The following is a 21,612-nucleotide window of genomic DNA, read 5'->3' on the forward strand; positions in this document are numbered from 1 at the left end:
ATAAACCTGATTCAGATGGAGGAGCAGGGTGGGGAGAAGCTTCAAAGGAACGCGGACAAGCAGGGTGAGTGGGTGCAGAATTTAAGGTCAATATGGTGCAATAATGTGTAGCAATAACTGAGGAAGCATGTGAGTTCATTGGACTTTATTGAATATTTGAGTCCTTAAGTAAATACATCTTATTACAATGATACAGGTCTTTGGTGAGACCACACCTACAGTAATGTGTATGGTTGTGGTCTCTGTACCCAAGGATCTATTAGCCATAGGTGTGCAGTGAAGATTTACCAGACTGTTCCCAAAGAGATCAGGCTTGCCATATCAGGGGAGACTGAGTAGACTGGCTCTAGGATTCATAAGAACAAGATGTGATCTTATTCACATGTGCAGGGTCATTACAGGGCTCCAGGCCAGGGTGCCAGGAAGGTGCCTGCCCAGCCACATCTTAAACCAGAGGGCTGTTTCTCGGAGTAAGGAGACCAGCGTTTCAGGACCGAGATGTTGGAGTAATTCAGAGGGCAACGAATTCTTAGAATTCTCTGGCCCACAGGCATCCATCACCAAAGCTGTCAAATGGTCCTTAGCTTCAAGGGATTTGGAGGTATTGTGGGAAGATAGCACTGAGGTAGAAGATTACCTATGCCCCTGATAAAGGGTGAAGCAAGCATGAGGGATGGCTAACTCCTCCTCCTGTAAAGTTCTGAGCTCATACCTACATGCAGCTTGTATACCAAACCCTCAGTCGGGTAAGAACCACTATGAAGTCACCCATGATACACAGTTAAGAGTCTGATTAAGAGTTGGTCCTTTCAGACAATCTTTCTGACTGAGCAGACTGAAGGATCCAGGCTCCCACAGGCTGGTTACGATGTGCTCCCACCAGATCACGTCCAAATGGTGGGCTGGACATGAGGTATTTAGAGTTATGATCAGACTGAACTCTGTCATACAGCTCAGTCACTTTGAACTGGCCCCCACAGTTATAATCCAATCTAATCACTTGGTCGTATTGTGAACTGGTGCCAGTCAGACTGAGAAGTTGCCTCGAGCAGTTATGGTCAGTGTTAAAGAGTCAGGTTATGTTGTTCACCAACTGCTAATTACTGTGAGCCCACCCCTTCGTACAATCGGAGTCGGGTTGTGACAGGGTCCTGTCCGATTATCAGAGCCCAGCTCACTCTCACCACAACTGTCGGGGTGTGAGCCTGTCTCCCTGGCATTGGGTGAAGATGCTATCAGTCAATCAGTCTTCAGTGATCCCATTAACCGTCTGAGGGACCAGCACACGAGCTGACTGTGATGGTTCTAACCCATGGTGTCTCTCTCTGTTTGTGGCTGCTTCTCAATCTGACCATTACGCAAGGTACCAGCTAAGAATTTAACAGGAGCAGAGTTGTACCCACCAATGGTCAGATGAGCTGAGCCACGAGTCATTCAGCTGGCACCCTCATCTGTTTATACACAGACTGTAAGCTGGTAACTCAAACCGCAGGCAGGATCAGGGGATCCCAACCATGGACCAATACCACTGAGCAAGGGGTCCACGGACTCCAGGATGGGAACCCCTGCCCTGCCGCAGACCTCATACTGATGCAGTAGGCTCTCCATTTCAGATGCTCTTTACCGTTACTGCCCCAATGTCATTTGCAGTAGCGTTGAGCTTGAGCCACAGAAGGAAGTACCTGGGGAGACAACTGCAAACGTGCTGCATGAGAAAGGGTTCAATATGCAGCTCAGGTAGAGATCTAGTCTGGTTAACGCATCTTCATACACGATCTGAAGCAGGCTCAGATCTGCTAGTTGATGCTGACTGCTGGGCTGGTTGAGAAGGTGGTTAAAAGCACATTCTGCAAACCATGGTATGATACTGATACTTGAGAAGTCAGGCTGGTTCTGGGTGTCAGACTTAGTGAAGTAACCAAACACAAACTGAGAAAAACTTTGGGGTGTTACCCAGACAGTAGTTAGAGTCTGAACCACACTGTCCAGACCGTGCAGGAGGCAGATTCAATGGGACTCTTGGGACTAATCTTACACAGGGTCAGTATGGACTTGATGGGCCAAATGGTATCCATTCCGTAATACTGCGACTGTGAGCTGGTTATCAGCACAATTACAAGGTTCTGTGTTGCCTTCCGCCTCTAGTTTGTCTTCCTCGTAAATTTATCGTTGGAGCTGGCTTGTTTGTAGGTACAGCTGTTGTCACACTGCCAGTGGACTCCCGGTGGACTATAGGCTCCATCTTAAAGACACCGGGCTTTCTCATCTCTGCCACACAATTACAGTCCAGCTGAGAGCTTCTGCTGACGTTGACCTGGTTTCCAGCAGAGCTGCAGTCAGACTGCGGGACAGCCAGCACTGATTCACAGTGACTGTCAGGACAAGACACCATTCCCGAGGATCCTCCACAAGTGGGTACAGAATGCTTCTTAAAGCACAAAATGTCTACGAATATCACTCATTGTCACTTAACCCCAATTGTAAAAGTAAACCTTCTGCCAGACTGGTAAATAATCCATCAGTGGGCCTGGAAGAGAAAGTCAGGAGAGTGTTGGAGCAAACCTCATCATGGATCTTCTCACAACCCCCTCCGTACTCTGCTTGCAACCCCCCCATCTCCTCATAATCCCCTCCCCCTCAATCCCCCTTCCCTCTCAACCCTCACCAACCCCCCTCCCCATTCTCCACCCAGTCCAGGTCCACTCAGGATGCAATCAGCTCCCCAGTCATCCAGGGTTTCTGCTCAAAGGGGCTGGGATCCCTCCTGCGATCACCCACCCGCTTTCTGTCATATGTCCCTCCGTCTACAGGGAGACGGTAGCTGACATATTAAACTCCGGTACTTACGAGCCACCAAACCCACTCCGGGGATGTGATCAGCAAGCAGTCGCAACAGGAACAAGATCATGGCCCTGGAGAGCAGGAAGGAAAACGATGAGCAAACATGAGGAAATCTGCAGATGCTGGAAATTCAAACAACACTCACAAAATGCTGGTGGAACACAGCAGGCCAGGCAGCATCTACAGGGAGAAGCACTGCCGACGTTTTGGGCCGAGACCCTTCGTCAGGACGAAGGAAAATGATGAGCCAGCGAGAGCAGGAGATCAAACCACACCGTCCACCTTCCCTGCCTGCTCCCGGCCCAGGGCACACAATGATTCGAGAGGGGGAACATCACCGATCCCATCTCAAACAATCCAGGGCAATGGGAACCCACAGCCCCACAATGGCCAGGGGCAAATCTCCTCCCAACTCCCTCTGGGTCAGTTGACCTGACAGTGCAACCCCTGGCCAGGGGCAAATCTCCTCCCAACTCCCTCTGAGTCAGTTGCCCTGACAGTGCAACCCCTGGCCAGGGGCAAATCTCCTCCCAACTCCCTCTGAGTCAGTTGCCCTGACAGTGCAACCCCTGGCCAGGGGCAAATCTCCTCCCAACTCCCTCTGAGTCAGTTGCCCTGACAGTGCAACCCCTGGCCAGGGGCAAATCTCCTCCCAACTCACTGTGGGTCAGTTGCCCTGACAGTGCAACCCCTGGCCAGGGGCAAATCTCCTCCCAACTCGCTGTGGGTCAGTTGCCCTGACAGTGCAACCCCTGGCCAGGGGTCTAGCGAACCTGCAGTGGCGAAGCAATCACAAGTACCAATCGGACTCACTCTGAATACCGGTCGTAGAACGGGGACCGCAGCAGGTAGTACAACAGCATGAAGGTGCGGCGTCGAAGCTCGGCTTGTTCCTCAGCTGTCACCACCTTGGCGTCCTTCAGTAAACACAAGCTGAAGGAAAAGTAGGGCAGGAGTGAGAGGCCAGAAGGCAGTGATGGATGCCATCCCACCCTCTCAACAAAGTAGCTGCTGTTGTCACTCTGAGGCTCAGCCCTGTGATGGTGCACATCCAACAGGTGACCAGGGAGTGACCGTGTCGTACCCACCCCGATCCCGTGACCAGGGAGTGACCGTGTCGTACCCACCCCGACCCCGTGACCAGGGAGTGACCGTGTCGTACCCACCCCGATCCCGTGACCAGGGAGTGACCGTGTCGTACCCACCCCGACCCCGTGACCAGGGAGTGACCGTGTCGTACCCACCCCGACCCCGTGACCAGAGGGTGACCGTGTCGTACCGACCCCCTCCCCGTGACCAGAGGGTGACCGTGTCGTACCGACCCCCTCCCCGTGACCAGAGGGTGACCGTGTCGTACCCACCCCGACCCCGTGACCAGAGGGTGACCGTGTCGTACCCACCCCGACCCCGTGACCAGGGAGTGACCGTGTCGTACCCACCCCCTCCCCGTGACCAGAGGGTGACCGTGTCGTACCCACCCCGACCCCGTGACCAGAGGGTGACCGTGTCGTACCCACCCCGACCCCGTGACCAGGGAGTGACCGTGTCGTACCCACCCCCTCCCCGTGACCAGGGAGTGACCGTGTCGTACCCACCCCGACCCCGTGACCAGGGAGTGACCGTGTCGTACCCACCCCGACCCCGTGACCAGGGAGTGACCGTGTCGTACCCACCCCGACCCCGTGACCAGGGGGTGACCGTGTCGTACCCACCCCGATCCCGTGACCAGGGGGTGACCGTGTCGTACCCACCCCGACCCCGTGACCAGGGGGTGACCGTGTCGTACCCACCCCCGACCCCGTGACCAGGGGGTGACCGTGTCGTACCCACCCCGACCCCGTGACCAGGGAGTGACCGTGTCGTACCCACCCCGACCCCGTGACCAGGGAGTGACCGTGTCGTACCCACCCCGACCCCGTGACCAGGGAATGACCGTGTCGTACCCACCCCGATCCCCTCCCCGTGACCAGGGGGTGACCGCGTCGTACCCACCCCGATCCCCTCCCCGTGACCAGGGAGTGACCGCGTCGTACCCACCCCGATCCCGTGACCAGGGAGTGACCGTGTCGTACCGATCCCCTCCCCGTGACCAGGGGGTGACCGCGTCGTACCCACCCACTCCCCGTGACCAGGGAGTGACCGCGTCGTACCCACCCCGACCCCGTGACCAGGGGGTGACCGTGTCGTACCCACCCCTCCCAGTGACCAGGGGGTGACCGCGTCGTACCCACCCCGACCCCGTGACCAGGGAGTGACCGCGTCGTACCCACCCCGACCCCGTGACCAGAGAGTGACCGTGTCGTACCCACCCCGATCCCCTCCCAGTGACCAGGGGGTGACCGCGTCGTACCCACCCCGACCCCGTGACCAGGGAGTGACCACGTCGTACCCACCCCGACCCCGTGACCAGGGAATGACCATGTCGTACCCACCCCGATCCCCTCCCCGTGACCAGGGGGTGACCGCGTCGTACCCACCCCGATCCCCTCCCCGTGACCAGGGAGTGACCGTGTCGTACCAACCCCGATCCCCTCCCAGTGACCAGGGGGTGACCGTGTCGTACCCACACCCTCCCCGTGACCAGGGAGTGACCGTGTCGTACCCACCCCGATCCCGTGACCAGAGAGTGACCGTGTCGTACCCACCCCGACCCCGTGACCAGAGAGTGACCGTGTCGTACCCACCCCGATCCCCTCCCCGTGACCAGGGGGTGACCGCGTCGTACCCACCCCGATCCCCTCCCCGTGACCAGGGAGTGACCGTGTCGTACCCACCCCGACCCCCTCCCCGTGACCAGGGGGTGACCGTGTCGTACCCACCCCGATCCCCTCCCCGTGACCAGGGGGTGACCGCGTCGTACCCACCCCGATCCCCTCCCCGTGACCAGGGAGTGACCGTGTCGTACCAACCCCGATCCCCTCCCAGTGACCAGGGGGTGACCGTGTCGTACCCACACCCTCCCCGTGACCAGGGAGTGACCGTGTCGTACCCACCCCGATCCCGTGACCAGAGAGTGACCGTGTCGTACCCACCCCGACCCCGTGACCAGAGAGTGACCGTGTCGTACCCACCCCGATCCCCTCCCCGTGACCAGGGGGTGACCGCGTCGTACCCACCCCGATCCCCTCCCCGTGACCAGGGAGTGACCGTGTCGTACCCACCCCGACCCCGTGACCAGAGAGTGACCGTGTCGTACCCACCCCGATCCCGTGACCAGGGAGTGACCGTGTCGTACCCACCCCGATCCCCTCCCCGTGACCAGGGAGTGACCGTGTCGTACCCACCCCGACCCCGTGACCAGAGAGTGACCGTGTCGTACCCACCCCGACCCCGTGACCAGAGAGTGACCGTGTCGTACCGATCCCCTCCCCGTGACCAGAGAGTGACCGTGTCGTACCCACCCCGATCCCGTGACCAGGGAGTGACCGTGTCGTACCCACCCCGATCCCCTCCCCGTGACCAGGGAGTGACCGTGTCGTACCCACCCCGACCCCGTGACCAGAGAGTGACCGTGTCGTACCCACCCCGACCCCGTGACCAGGGAGTGACCGTGTCGTACCCACCCCGACCCCGTGACCAGGGAGTGACCGTGTCGTACCCACCCCGACCCCGTGACCAGAGAGTGACCGTGTCGTACCGATCCCCTCCCCGTGACCAGGGAGTGACCGCGTCGTACCGATCCCCTCCCCGTGACCAGGGAGTGACCGCGTCGTACCGATCCCCTCCCCGTGACCAGGGAGTGACCGCGTCGTACTGACCCATCCCCGTGACCAGAGAGTGACCGTGTTGTACTGACCCCTCCCCGTGACCAGGGAGTGACCGTGTCGTACTGACCCATCCCCGTGACCAGGGAGTGACCGTGTCGTACCGATCCCCTCCTCGTGACCAGGGAGTGACCGTGTCGTACCCACCCCGATCCCCTCCCCGTGACCAGGGGGTGACCGCGTCGTACCCACCCACTCCCCGTGACCAGGGAGTGACCGTGTCGTACCCACCCCGATCCCCTCCCCGTGACCAGAGAGTGACCGTGTCGTACCCACCCCCGATCCCGTGACCAGGGAGTGACCGCGTCGTACTGACCCATCCCCGTGACCAGAGAGTGACCGTGTTGTACTGACCCCTCCCCGTGACCAGGGAGTGACCGTGTCGTACTGACCCATCCCCGTGACCAGGGAGTGACCGTGTCGTACCGATCCCCTCCTCGTGACCAGGGAGTGACCGTGTCGTACCCACCCCGATCCCCTCCCCGTGACCAGGGGGTGACCGCGTCGTACCCACCCACTCCCCGTGACCAGGGAGTGACCGTGTCGTACCCACACCCTCCCCGTGACCAGGGAGTGACCGTGTCGTACCCACCCCGATCCCGTGACCAGAGAGTGACCGTGTCGTACCCACCCCGACCCCGTGACCAGAGAGTGACCGTGTCGTACCCACCCCGATCCCCTCCCCGTGACCAGGGGGTGACCGCGTCGTACCCACCCCGATCCCCTCCCCGTGACCAGGGAGTGACCGTGTCGTACCCACCCCGACCCCGTGACCAGAGAGTGACCGTGTCGTACCCACCCCGATCCCGTGACCAGGGAGTGACCGTGTCGTACCCACCCCGATCCCCTCCCCGTGACCAGGGAGTGACCGTGTCGTACCCACCCCGACCCCGTGACCAGAGAGTGACCGTGTCGTACCCACCCCGACCCCGTGACCAGAGAGTGACCGTGTCGTACCGATCCCCTCCCCGTGACCAGAGAGTGACCGTGTCGTACCCACCCCGATCCCGTGACCAGGGAGTGACCGTGTCGTACCCACCCCGATCCCCTCCCCGTGACCAGGGAGTGACCGTGTCGTACCCACCCCGACCCCGTGACCAGAGAGTGACCGTGTCGTACCCACCCCGACCCCGTGACCAGGGAGTGACCGTGTCGTACCCACCCCGACCCCGTGACCAGGGAGTGACCGTGTCGTACCCACCCCGACCCCGTGACCAGAGAGTGACCGTGTCGTACCGATCCCCTCCCCGTGACCAGGGAGTGACCGCGTCGTACCGATCCCCTCCCCGTGACCAGGGAGTGACCGCGTCGTACCGATCCCCTCCCCGTGACCAGGGAGTGACCGCGTCGTACTGACCCATCCCCGTGACCAGAGAGTGACCGTGTTGTACTGACCCCTCCCCGTGACCAGGGAGTGACCGTGTCGTACTGACCCATCCCCGTGACCAGGGAGTGACCGTGTCGTACCGATCCCCTCCTCGTGACCAGGGAGTGACCGTGTCGTACCCACCCCGATCCCCTCCCCGTGACCAGGGGGTGACCGCGTCGTACCCACCCACTCCCCGTGACCAGGGAGTGACCGTGTCGTACCCACCCCGATCCCCTCCCCGTGACCAGAGAGTGACCGTGTCGTACCCACCCCGATCCCGTGACCAGGGAGTGACCGCGTCGTACTGACCCATCCCCGTGACCAGAGAGTGACCGTGTTGTACTGACCCCTCCCCGTGACCAGGGAGTGACCGTGTCGTACTGACCCATCCCCGTGACCAGGGAGTGACCGTGTCGTACCGATCCCCTCCTCGTGACCAGGGAGTGACCGTGTCGTACCCACCCCGATCCCCTCCCCGTGACCAGGGGGTGACCGCGTCGTACCCACCCACTCCCCGTGACCAGGGAGTGACCGTGTCGTACCCACCCCGATCCCCTCCCCGTGACCAGGGAGTGACCGTGTCGTACCCACCCCGACCCCCTCCCCGTGACCAGGGGGTGACCGTGTCGTACCCACCCCGATCCCCTCCCCGTGACCAGGGGGTGACCGCGTCGTACCCACCCCGATCCCCTCCCCGTGACCAGGGAGTGACCGTGTCGTACCAACCCCGATCCCCTCCCAGTGACCAGGGGGTGACCGTGTCGTACCCACACCCTCCCCGTGACCAGGGAGTGACCGTGTCGTACCCACCCCGATCCCGTGACCAGAGAGTGACCGTGTCGTACCCACCCCGACCCCGTGACCAGAGAGTGACCGTGTCGTACCCACCCCGATCCCCTCCCCGTGACCAGTGGGTGACCGCGTCGTACCCACCCCGATCCCCTCCCCGTGACCAGGGAGTGACCGTGTCGTACCCACCCCGACCCCGTGACCAGAGAGTGACCGTGTCGTACCCACCCCGATCCCGTGACCAGGGAGTGACCGTGTCGTACCCACCCCGATCCCCTCCCCGTGACCAGGGAGTGACCGTGTCGTACCCACCCCGACCCCGTGACCAGAGAGTGACCGTGTCGTACCCACCCCGACCCCGTGACCAGGGAGTGACCGTGTCGTACCCACCCCGATCCCCTCCCCGTGACCAGGGAGTGACCGTGTCGTACCGATCCCCTCCCCGTGACCAGAGAGTGACCGTGTCGTACCCACCCCGATCCCGTGACCAGGGAGTGACCGTGTCGTACCCACCCCGATCCCCTCCCCGTGACCAGGGAGTGACCGTGTCGTACCCACCCCGACCCCGTGACCAGAGAGTGACCGTGTCGTACCCACCCCGACCCCGTGACCAGGGAGTGACCGTGTCGTACCCACCCCGACCCCGTGACCAGGGAGTGACCGTGTCGTACCCACCCCGACCCCGTGACCAGAGAGTGACCGTGTCGTACCGATCCCCTCCCCGTGACCAGGGAGTGACCGCGTCGTACCGATCCCCTCCCCGTGACCAGGGAGTGACCGCGTCGTACCGATCCCCTCCCCGTGACCAGGGAGTGACCGCGTCGTACTGACCCATCCCCGTGACCAGAGAGTGACCGTGTTGTACTGACCCCTCCCCGTGACCAGGGAGTGACCGTGTCGTACTGACCCATCCCCGTGACCAGGGAGTGACCGTGTCGTACCGATCCCCTCCTCGTGACCAGGGAGTGACCGTATCGTACCCACCCCGATCCCCTCCCCGTGACCAGGGGGTGACCGCGTCGTACCCACCCACTCCCCGTGACCAGGGAGTGACCGTGTCGTACCCACCCCGATCCCCTCCCCGTGACCAGAGAGTGACCGTGTCGTACCCACCCCGATCCCGTGACCAGGGAGTGACCGTGTCGTACCCACCCCGACCCCGTGACCAGGGAGTGACCGTGTCGTACCCACCCCGATCCCGTGACCAGGGAGTGACCGTGTCGTACCCACCCCCTCCCAGTGACCAGGGGGTGACCGCGTCGTACCCACCCCGATCCCGTGACCAGGGAGTGACCGTGTCGTACCCACCCCCTCCCCGTGACCAGAGAGTGACCGTGTCGTACTGACCCATCCCCGTGACCAGGGAGTGACCGTGTTGTACTGACCCCTCCCCGTGACCAGAGAGTGACCGTGTCGTACTGACCCATCCCCGTGACCAGAGAGTGACCGTGTCGTACCCACCCCTCCCCGTGACCAGAGAGTGACCGTGTTGTACTGACCCATCCCCGTGACCAGGGAGTGACCATGTTGTACCGACCCCTCCCCGTGACCAGAGAGTGACCGTGCCATCCCAGTGATTGGGCAGCATGACGTTGCCCATATATTTCCAGTCCCCACAACCACAAGAGCATCTTTTGCAGAAATTCTCGACTCTTGTCCTCCTAAGCGAAGACGGCACCAGTGTCATTTGAACACTGGTCCCCATAACTGGAGACGTGTTGGTACAACTGCAGTCCCCGTGACCAGGGAGGGGGCTGTGCCATTATAACCCTGGGGAGCACACTGCAATCTTTGACTCACCTGGAAACATCGAGGATTCCTGACACTAGCCATGGTTTCCATGATCTCCGGCCACAAATACTCAAAGTCACAACTGGCACACGCAGTTAAGGAACTGAACAGATTTGACCAAAATCAGATATTCAGTGGAGAAGGCTACTTCCTGCTGACTGGCTCCTAGTACAGTTAGAGGGGCCGAACAGCCTGCTCCTGTATTCTCATGCTTGGCCTTACTGAACAGTGCCACCCAGTTCCTCACCCCCAGAGTACTGGCCCACTCCTGCTGAGTGAGCTGGCAGATGCAGCCTCCAGACAGTCAAGCCGACAGCGTCTGCTGTCTCTGAGGAAGATCACAGTTACACTTTAGGATACGGTGCACCAGGGGCCGCGCTATGTGCAGCACTTCCGCCACCGTCTCCTGCTTGCCCAGGGTAGTTGGGGGGTTCTGGGATTCTCCAGCCGAACTCTGGCCTTTCTCCTCCTGGGGCACTCCCCAACGACGGAAATGCAGTGCTGGAGCTAACACAGAAAAAGCCACAGGTTATCCTTCAAACAAAGTCCAGCCTGCGAGTGGGCAAGTTCCAAACACATTTCATTTCCAAGTGACAGGCTCTCGAGCGGGAGACTGTACCGCAGTACAGAAGAAGGCCCCAGCATTTAAAAATTTGTTAAGCTGTTTTTCAAACTCAGGTCCCCACAATCAGGTAAAGTACTGGCTAGAAGATAGGTCATCTTACAGACAGGAATTACAGGCAGAGTCTGGGACGCAGATCTGCGCGCTGCCACAGCGATCAGTGACGGCCCCAGCTCTTTACAATCCATATCAACAAGGAATAGATCCGAGTTTCCCAATGAACCAAACTAGATGATAGTGTGAACTGCCACAGAAGAGGCTCAAGGGGGATATAGATGGGCTAGGTGAACGGGCAAGGATGGAACTGGTGGAAAAGGTGAATCCATCCACGTTGGTAGAAATGGAGTTTTGTTAAAGGTGAGAGGTTAACAGGTTCCGTGCTCAGGAAGCCCTGGGTGTCCTTGTACGTGAATCTGGAACAGCAACACAACCAGCAAACTTTATTGCAAGGACAGAGATATCTTACTAGATTCCCGGGAACGTAATACTGGGATAGTGTGTGTAGGTCTGAGCTCATCCCTCTATGTAGGGAATACTGGTGACAGAGGGAACACACTAGACTCCTGACATGGGAGGGAGTTGTCCAGTGAGAGGTTTCACAGACTCCGCCTGCGCTCACTACCCGAGTGGAAAATCCTACAAAAGGTAGTGGATTCGGATCACGGGTAAAACCCTCCCAACCATTGAGCACATCTACAGGAAACGTTGCTGTAGAAAAGCAGCTAGAACTCTCACCACCCAGGCCATGCTCTTCTCTCGCTGCTGCTAGCAGAAGGTACAGACACCTCAGGACTCGCATCAGGTTCAAGAACAGTTACTACCCCTCAACCATCAGACTCTTAACTACACCCATTCTATTTCTGGTGTGCCCACAACCAAAGGTCTCACTTTAAGGACTCTTTGTCTTGTTATTTCATGCTTACGCTATTTATTTATATTTGTATTTGCATGGTTCGTTGTTCATTGATCCTGTTTAGATACTGTTCTATAGATGTGCCTTGTATGCCTGCAGGAAATAGAATCTCAGGGTTGTATGTGGTGACACGTATGCACTCTGATAATAGATTTTACTTTGTGCTTTGAACAATGTCGTGTTCCTAGGTCATTCAGAAATCTGACGGCGGAGGGGAAGAAGCTATTCCCAGAGTCTTGTAAGGAGGGGGTCAGAGGTCTGGAAGACAGCACAGAAATTCTCCATCGTACTGGAGAGTGGAAGGGGCTTTGGGTGAAAATTGCCCTTTTATCCTGGGAGGGGGTTGGATGTGGAATTTGTCTAAACAGCACTGTAATGGCCTCCATCTGCACCACAGAGGACAGGGGAAGAGTGCAACACTGAGGGAACAACACTCTGGCAAAGACGTATTCCGCCAGCACCCAGGCGTAGAGAGAAGCCCCCAACATAACACTAAAGGAAAGCCACCTTGCACCAAAGCACTTCTGAAGGGTAAAGGTTTGAAAGTGGAGAGGGGTTTGGTCAAACAGATCCCAGAGGCTGTGACTACCCCGACAGCCGAGACACTGGCTTCCTCTGTGCCCCATCGACAACAACCCTGACGCCGCATCAGCCAGTGCACTAGGGAGGGCAGGGCTGGGCTGAGAGTGATCCCACTCACAGGTCACGGTGGTGAAAGGGGCAACGGACAGGAGCAGAGGTGGGGGGGGTCCACTTACTGTGGTCGAGGGTACGGACCACTCTCCGAGAACGATGCCCAACGAAGGTGGAACAAGAGACCTGGGAGCCTTCAGATTCTTCATGGGGACTCCCTGGAACCAGAGCACAGAATTACAGGGTGGGGGGAGAGGGGATGTCAACATACTAACTGACCATCGGCCTTCATCGCTATGTCGCCCAACCCTAGCCCCTGAGGTGCGCTCCCCACAACCCCACACACCCGCATCAGTTTCCCTCCCTGCTGCCCCTGCCCTCCGCTGGCAACCCGAGCGCCTCACCATCTTGACCCTCCCTGCACACGTGTGTCTCCCTGTTGAGCGGAGTGATGGGTGGACACGCCTGGATCCCGGCCTTGTACCAGAGCAGCAGCAGCACTCGGAGCAGCGCCCTGTGACGAGAGGGTGGGGGGGGGGGAGACAGTTCAAACAGCAGTAGCCGGGTAAGCCGGTATTACAGAACATAGAATAGTACAGCACAGTACAGGCCCTTTGGCCCACAATGTTGTGCCCCCACCTTAAATTCCTCCATATACCTGTCTAGTAGTCTCTTAAACTTCACTAGTGAGTCTGCCTCCACCACTGACTCAGGCAGTGCATTCCACGCACCAACCACTCACTGAGTGAAAAACCTTCCTCTAATATCCCCCTTGAATTTTACTCCCCTTACCTTAAAGCCATGTTCTCTTCTACTGAGCAGTGGTGCCCTGGGGAAGAGGCACTGGCTGTCCACTCTGCCTATTCCTCTTAATATCTTGTATACCTCTATCATGTCTCCTCTCATCCTCCTTCTCTCCAAAGAGAAAAGCCCTAGCTCCCTTAATCTCTGATCATAATCCATACTCTCTAAACCAGGCAGCATCCTGGTAAATCTCCTCTGTACCCTTTCCAATGCTTCCACATCCAGAACTGGACACAGTACTCTAAGTGTGGCCTAACCAGAGTTTTATAGAGCTGCATCATTACATCGCGACTCTTAAACTCTATCCCTCGACTTATGAAAGCTAACACTCCATAAGCTTTCTTAACTACCCTCTCTACCTGTGAGGCAACTTTCAGGGATCTGTGGACACGTACCCCCAGATCCCTCTGCTCCTCCACACTCCCAAGTATCCTGCCATTTACTTTGTACTCTGCCTTGGAGTTTGTCCTTCCAAAGTGTACCACCTCACACTTCTCCAGGTTGAACTCCATCTGCCACTTCTCAGCCCACTTCAGCATCCTATCACTGTCTCTCTGCAATCTTCGACAATCCTCTACACTATCCACACCACCAACCTTTGTGTCGTCTGCAAACTTGCCAACCCACCCTTCTACCCTCACATCCAGGTCGTTAATAAAAATCACAAAAAGTAGAGGTCCCGGAACCGATCCCTGTGGGACACCACTAGTCACAACCCTCCAATCTGAATGTACTCCCTCCACCACAACCCTCTGCTTCCTGCAGGCAAGCCAATTCTGAATCCACCCGGCCAAACTTCCCTGGATCCCATGCCTTCTGACTTTCTGAATAAGCCCACCGTGTGGAACAGACGGGAGTGGGAGACGGCACGGAGAGGCTCGGAAGGCAGATGGGCAGAAGGGTGGTGGGGTTGGAGGGGAGTCTGCTGTCACTTACTTGCAGAGCTGAATGAGGACAATGACAAGCCAGCGCACACCATCGCCCCACAGCTTGGCCGAGCACATCTCCGTGAAGACCTCCACGTGCTCCAGCACAGTCAGCCATGTCATCAGTCGCTGCTGGGGGACAGGCTGCAACAGGAGGCACACAGGTTAGGGCCTTGGGCACCAGGCTGCTAGATAAAACCAGCATAGCCCCTTCCAATACTAGCCACCACCCCCCCCCCCACCGCAGCTCAGCCAGCGCACAAGGCAGCCGGACCAAGCCCCTGAAATATCGTTCCACCGCAGCACCAGGTTTTCCCAGAACAACAGACCGACAGTCCGTCTCCTCCTGCGAGCCACAGCCACGCAGGCCAAACACAAAACACAACTGTTCCACATCATTCCAGTCAGCCAACTGGGCCAGAAAACCATAAGACGTAGGATCTGAATTAGGACGTTGGCCATTAAATCACAACTGATTTACTGTTCCTCTCACCCCCATTCTCTTGCTTTCTCCCCGTAACCTTTGACACCCTTACTCATCAACAACTTAACACCAAAGACTTGGCCATCTGTGGCAATGGATTCCAGATTCACAAACTCCAGGCTAAACAAATTCCTCTTCAGCTCTGGTCTATTCAGGTGCTAGACTCTGCATCTATTGGAAACAACCTATCCACATCCACTCTACCCGGGCTTTTCAATACTCGCCCCTCCCCCATTCTTCTGAACTGCAGCTAGTACTAGCCATCGAACGCTCCCCATGCATTAACCCTTTCATTTCCAGGGTCACATCTCATAAACCTCTTCTGGACCCTGTCCTTGCCAGTACATCCTTTCCTAGAAACGGGGCCAAAAACAGCTCCCAAAACTGAGTCTTACGAGCACCGGAGGGTTTGAGTTGTAAGGAGAGACTGGAGGCTTTCCCTAGAGCGAAGGAGACTGATCTTGTAGGGGTTATAAAATCATGTGACACAAAGATGAAGTGGTTGGTCACAATATTTCCCCCAGGGTTGGGAATCTGAAACTAGAGGAGAGTGGGAAGGAAAAGATTTTAATGGAACTGAAGGGAAAGAAGGTGGTGTATACATGGGATAAGCTGCCAGAGGAAGTGGTTGAGGCAGGGGCAATTCTGTCACTTACACAGCACTTGGATTGGTACATCGAGGGGCAGAGGGACAGGAAATAGTCTGGATGCATGTGAGGGCCTCTATTTGTGTTGTACTGCTCTGCAGCTCTAACCAGGCCAAGGACATGAAAGGAAATGTTTTCACACAGAGGGTGCCAGCAGCACATAAAAACATTTGGACAGGAAAGCTTCTGGGAGATATGGGGCAAATGCGGGAAATGGGACTGGCTTAGGTGGGAATCTTGGTGAGCATAGAACAGATAGGCTGAAGGGCCTGTTCCTATGCTGGGTAGCTCCATGGCCACAGCACCAGCCCTGGCCCCCCGAGTGCCAGTGGGTTGGCAGAGAACAGCACCAAGGTGCCAAGCTTCAATCAATACTGGATGTTGCTAAATACCAGCACTAGAACCAGTATTACCAGACGCTGACCAGCAGCACTTAAACATAGGAAATAGGAGCAGGAGTAGGCCATCCGGCCCATCGAGCCTGCCCTGCTATTCAATAAGATCATGGCTGATTTGTCTGTAAACTCAGCTCCATCTACCTGCCTTTACCCCATAACCCTTAACGTGTAACAACCTATCTAACTGCTTCTTAAATATATTTAGTGAAGAAGCCTCAACTGCTTCCCTGAGCAGACAATTCCACAGATTCACCACTCTCTGGGAAAAAGTTGCTCCTCATCTCCATCCTAAATCTTCTCCCCCGAATCTTGAGGCAAAGTCCTCTAGTTCTTGTCTCAACCACCAATGGAAGCAACTTTCCTACTTCTATCTTATCTATCCCTTTCAAAATTTTGTATGTTTCAATAAGATCCCCTCTCATTCTTCTGAATTCCAGAGTATAGTCCCAGGCAACTCGATCTCTCCTCATAAGTTAACCCCTTCATCTCAGGAATCAACCTGGTGAACCTGCTCTACACTGCCTCCAAAGCCGGTATATCCTTCCTCAAGTATGGAGACAAGCCTGTGGCAGCCCCAGGACCAGCAATACCGAAACCATAAACACAGGCTGAGGTACACAGGATCATCATCTGCAGGTTAGGCTCACATACACCACCCAACAGCACCGGGGGGGGGGGGGTTAAGATAGCTGCCCGGACCACCTTCCTGTAACAGCATTATTCAACAGGACCAGGTGCAACCTGCAATTCAGTCAAAGAGTCCAAGAAACATTCGGGTTACAAGAGAGTGTTGAAGGATCGTAGAATCGAGGCACTTTTAAAATCACCCCATCGTGGGTAACCCCTCCCTCTTTACAGTACAGCCGGGGACTACTTACCACCAGCAGTGACTGAGAGATTCCTTTCCTCAGTATCCCATCGTTCAACAGCACCAGCAGATTTGACACAGAGTACACTGTCAGAGAGACAACAGCTTCAATAGAGAGCGACCGAAGAGCAGCAGACTTTCACAGCCATCACCACAACAACTGTGACCATCCACAGCCTGTCTTCTACCCCAGGGAGGCCCGAGTGAGATCACTATTCTTACCACTGGACTCGCAGTGAGCTTCAGGAGAACCTTTTGCTCTCAATATAGACCACGTACTTTGAATATTCATCCACTGCGATAAAGATCGAAGACCATTCTGACATTTTCACAGCACGTGGAGATGTATTGAAACTAATGTGTTACGGCACACACCAAAACCTCCAGTCCTCCCACAACACTTTCCATTATACATTTCCACATTGATAAGTGGTCTTACTACTGTCACAGAGACAGTGAAAAACATTTAATTACATGCCATCCGAACAGACCATTCCATACACCAGACAGTAAAGAGAAAACAGAATGCAGGATACAATACAGGTTTCCCCCGCTATCCGAAGGTAGAGCGTTCCTATAAACCCGTTTGTAAACCGAGATGTCGTAAAGTGAAGAAGCATTTACCATTAATTTATATGGGAAAAGTTTTTGAGCGTTCCCAGACCCAAAAGATAACCTACCAAATCAAAGCAAATAACACATAAAACCTAAAATAACACTAACGTATAGTAAAAGCAGGAATGATATGATAAATTTACACCCTATATAAAGTAGAAATATTGTAGGTATGGTGTAGTTTCACTTATCAAACTTGGGAAGGCAGCGAGCCAAAATCGATTTGGAGAAAAAAAAATCGGCACTTAAACACATACGCACACAACTGCCCACACAAGGCTTCACGGTCATTGTAGTCTCTCTCAGGGTAAACACACGTATACAGCGAGCGTCTTTTTTTCGTAAAAGTGAAAATCCTCTTTGGTTAGCGAGAACAGGTAAGTCTTTCATAACAGCAAGTTCTCGTAGATTGAATGTTCGAAAAGCGGGGGCCACCTGTATAGAGTGTTGCAGTTCAGGTAGACACACAAGGGGTAAAGGGCATGACAAGGTAGACTGGGAGGTCAAGAGTTCATCTTTTAGTGTAACATCATGCTCCAGAAGACAAAGTTTAGTTAGTGTCAGAAACACAGGCAACTCAAGGCTACACAATCATCTGGGTATCCTCAGTCACTCTTTCAATGGCCATCCCTTCAAAAGGTCACAGGTAGACAGAACCTAGGTCACAGGTCAAAAGGTCACAGGTAGACAGAACCTAGCTCTAATATGAGACTGCTAAGATTACAAAAATCAGGGCAGAAAATATGAACAGCACAAGAGGGATCAGCAGAAAGTCAACATTAATTAGATACAAAAAGAAATTAACAGGAGAGAAAACTGATGAAGTTGACTGGAGCCATGCACTCACAACCAGGTGTCCAGGTAGTAATGGTTGTCATGGTCCAGGGTTTTGTTGTATCTAGAATCAGTCTCACAGACAGGAAAGTAGCAAGCGTGACCCACGATTTCAGGAGAGCTGTAGTTCAACATCAGCCCTGATGGAAGTGGTAATTAGGGAAACAGTAATCCCTTGGGCAGAGCGAACAAGGAGTTAAGAAAGGGAATACGTGATTGACAGATCTGTTAGGGTTGCAAGCAGCACATAAAAGGAAGCCAGTGAACGTTGACCCGTACGTCCAGTCCTTGCCCTGTATGAGGTCAGACACAAGCTTGAGGAACCAGAGGAATTCTCCCAGCTGGGAATCCTGCACCTTCCCATCACAATATCCAATTGTCCGACTTCTGACAGTCATCCACCTATGACAATGGATCTAGTCGGCACTGTTGTGGACATCCTGCTATCAGTAATACAGACAAAACAGCATGATCACCCTCCAACTGCCCAGTAACCTCCCTGACCTAGCTGCACGCTATCACAGATATTCTCGTTATCCAACCATCTTTTCTGCAATTTTCTTCCCAGTCCGATGAAGGGTCTCAGACATTAACGGGTTCCCTTGTCACAGATGCTGCCTGACTTGTTGAGAATTTCCAGCACCCTCTTGGTGGAACTTTTGCTTCTGTTTTAGTCTCGTCCTCTTCTGTAACTACACCACATCTAACAGAGCCACCAAAACCCCTCCTGCTAATGCTCCTTCCAGCTGCCCAGTTCCAGTTCTCTGAATTATTCCTCCTTTTAGCTTGTGATAAGAACAATCTCCCGAATGCACCTGAGGAATTCTGTTTCCTCTTTGCCAACGACGTTGATTGCATCCTGAAATAATACAACACTGACCAAATGCTGTCTGTTCAACGTGTAGCCTTTATTTAATTACCTGCCTGGCATATCGCTTCTCATGGGTGGGACTGTTTCTTTAATCAAGAATATCACCTAAGCCTCACGAGGCCTAACAATAAAGTAGCAGGCCACATGGCCCTTCAAGTCTACCCACAACTTCAACTGCTACTTTGTGACAGTTTTTCCACAGCCCTCACTTCCCCTGATCCAATCTCCACAATTCTCTAGGGTACTGAATTCCAGAGATTAAACCCCTTGTTGCAACAAGGAATTCCTACAACTTCAGTCTTAAATGAAATTCTCCCATCTCAACATCTACCCTGACAATAACCCCCTAGCATCTTAGCTACAAGAATGTTCATTGTTCTCCCCCGGAAACTGGTCATTTTACAGCATTCCCCCCCCCCCCCGCCCACCTTCAGCCTGTGTCTGCACCAGCAGTTATATGTTTCAGCCTATTCCTGCTTTCGATTTCGGGATTCTCCAAGCACAGTCACATTCCCTTGTTGGCATTTTCCTCCCTCCCTTCCCCACAGTTCAAAGCTCAAAGTAAATTTATTATCAAAGTATATAGATGTTATCAAATACAACCCAAAGATTAATCTTATTGTAGCAAAATTATACAATTAGGAAAAACTATACTATTAGGACAAAGACTGTAGGCAACCAACATGTAAGAGTAACATTGTTGTGAAGAATTCATTCAGTAATTCCACACCTTCTATTTCTAGTTCTGCTTTTTGTGCGTCAACATTGATGCTGTTTCTCATGCCTCTATCTGAGCTAATTTAAACAGCATCTCACATCCATCTGGGTAGACAGCTTGACCACAGAACCTTTCAACCTCATGTAACCGGCATCCCCTCCGTTCCTTTCTCCCTGATCCAACTAAGTCCTTTTACACATCCCCTTCTTTCCAACCCCCCCCATTTCATTCCTTGTCCCAGTGAGATTCTGTTTGCCCATCACCCATAACAGCTGACAGATTTCCCCATCCCCGTTCCATCTGCCCCCACCTCCCTCGCTTGATTCATGCTTTACTTTCCTCTCCTGTTAGATCTGAGCGGTCCGTGAACCACTCCCCCTTTTGCACTATCATGGTAATTTTATGCCTTGCTCTGCAGTGCTACTATAAAATAAACATCACAACACATCAGTGATAATAAACCTGATTCCGCCTATCACGCTCTCTCTCCGTAACACTCATCACTGTCTCCTCCACCACCTAACTCTACCTTGCCTCCCAGCCTCTCACCGTTTTATTCTGGCTATCTTCCCTCAGCCCTGATGCAGGGTCTTGACCCAAAATATCAACCATCCCTCTGCCTCCACAGCTGAGTTCCTCCAGGGGTTGGTGTGTTGCTCCAGATCCCAGTGTCTGCAACCTCTCGTGTATCAAAGGAATCAATCCCAGCCCCGTGAGGTACTGGAGTCAGTGTGCTAACCTGTGCAACACTACTGTGGGAGCAGAGTTGTTCAAGCAAGGAACTAAAGATCTCTTTCACGCAGAGGGGTGATAAATCTTAGACACTCAAGACGATGCAATTAAACAATGTTGGCGTTATGGCGAAGGGAGTTAATCTCCCTCACGGCCTCCAGCACTGCCACTCATACCTACCCAGTTCTGAGAGTTCGTGCGAATCAGTGAATCGCCCTGTAAAAGAAAAGAAACATCGACTGTTAATGACCACCCAGCAAAGCCCACCCACCTGGTTAGGAGAGCGCCGGACTGTGACGTTGTGACACAACAGTAACCCAACGGGACAAACCCTCAAGGCTCATTAATTCTTCACACAATCGGAGGCAAGACCCCAGTATTAGTAATGATGACTATGCACCGAAAGGCGAGAAGCAGACGAACACTGGGTCAATCCCCATGGTGGGAGGGACACTAGGAGTGAGGTGCAGGGGGCCATGGAACTGGAGAGTGGTCAGATGGGGTGGGGTGCAGGGTAGATGAGTTGAGGGGGCAGTGGCAGAAAGAGGTGATGTCAATGGGGGCAATGGTGGAAGGCGGGGGTCAAGGGGGCAGAGAGAGGGAAGGGAGCTTAGGACTTGAGGATGGCGAGAGCAGTGAGGGACCCACCGGCGATAAGGTAGGAGGCGGTCCGCACGCCGCCCTCTAACTGCGCCGCCCCCGCCGGGCTACAGAGCACGAAGTCCCGGTACCGCTGCAGCAGCCGCCGCAGCGCCATCACCGCCACATCCATTGGGTTTCCGGGTCACTCACCCCACCCACGTCACCCATTGGCAGTGGACAGGGAAGGGGCGGGTTGTGTGGAGATACTAACCAATCACCTTTTCTAATCAATATCACGTGACACAGAAGGCGCCCGGAGCGGCCATATGCGCCGGCGCGTAACGTAGAGGAAAGGTACGTGACCCAGAAGGAGGCGTGGCCAAGAACGGCGTCCGCAGCCGGAGAATGAAA

At 55.0% G+C, this 21,612-nt stretch overlaps 1 protein-coding gene across 1 annotated transcript; it reads right to left on the reverse strand.

Moving 5' to 3' along the window:
* Positions 1-130: 130 nt before the first annotated feature.
* Positions 131-21,512, reverse strand: pex16 (peroxisomal biogenesis factor 16). Its single transcript, XM_073049106.1, has 11 exons — positions 21,268-21,512; positions 20,800-20,835; positions 16,860-16,936; positions 14,463-14,596; positions 13,127-13,236; positions 12,848-12,940; positions 10,915-11,061; positions 10,564-10,636; positions 3,655-3,774; positions 2,848-2,912; positions 131-2,527 (listed from the first exon to the last, which is right to left on the reverse strand). Exons 1-11 carry the CDS (start codon positions 21,389-21,391, stop codon positions 2,469-2,471), a joined length of 1,038 nt encoding a protein of 345 aa, XP_072905207.1. The 5' UTR covers positions 21,392-21,512; the 3' UTR covers positions 131-2,468.
* Between the last annotated feature and the right edge of the window lie 100 nt (positions 21,513-21,612).

The sequence above is a fragment of the Hemitrygon akajei genome, chromosome 6 (genome assembly GCF_048418815.1).
Source record: "Hemitrygon akajei chromosome 6, sHemAka1.3, whole genome shotgun sequence".
NCBI classification, from domain to species: Eukaryota; Metazoa; Chordata; class Chondrichthyes; order Myliobatiformes; family Dasyatidae; genus Hemitrygon; species Hemitrygon akajei.

What these genes read in the sequence shown, in the direction of transcription:
- pex16 (XM_073049106.1), bottom strand. Translation starts at nt 21,391, where the DNA reads ATGGATGTGGCGGTGATGGCGCTGCGGCGGCTGCTGCAGCGGTACCGG. An exon ending in CGCCTCCTACCTTATCGCCG is followed by an intron (nt 20,836 to 21,267) that starts GTGGGTCCCTCA and finishes TTTCTTTTACAG; the next exon opens with GGCGATTCACTGATTCGCAC. An exon ending in GGAATCCTCGATGTTTCCAG is followed by an intron (nt 3,775 to 10,563) that starts GTGAGTCAAAGA and finishes CTTTTCCTTCAG; the next exon opens with CTTGTGTTTACTGAAGGACG.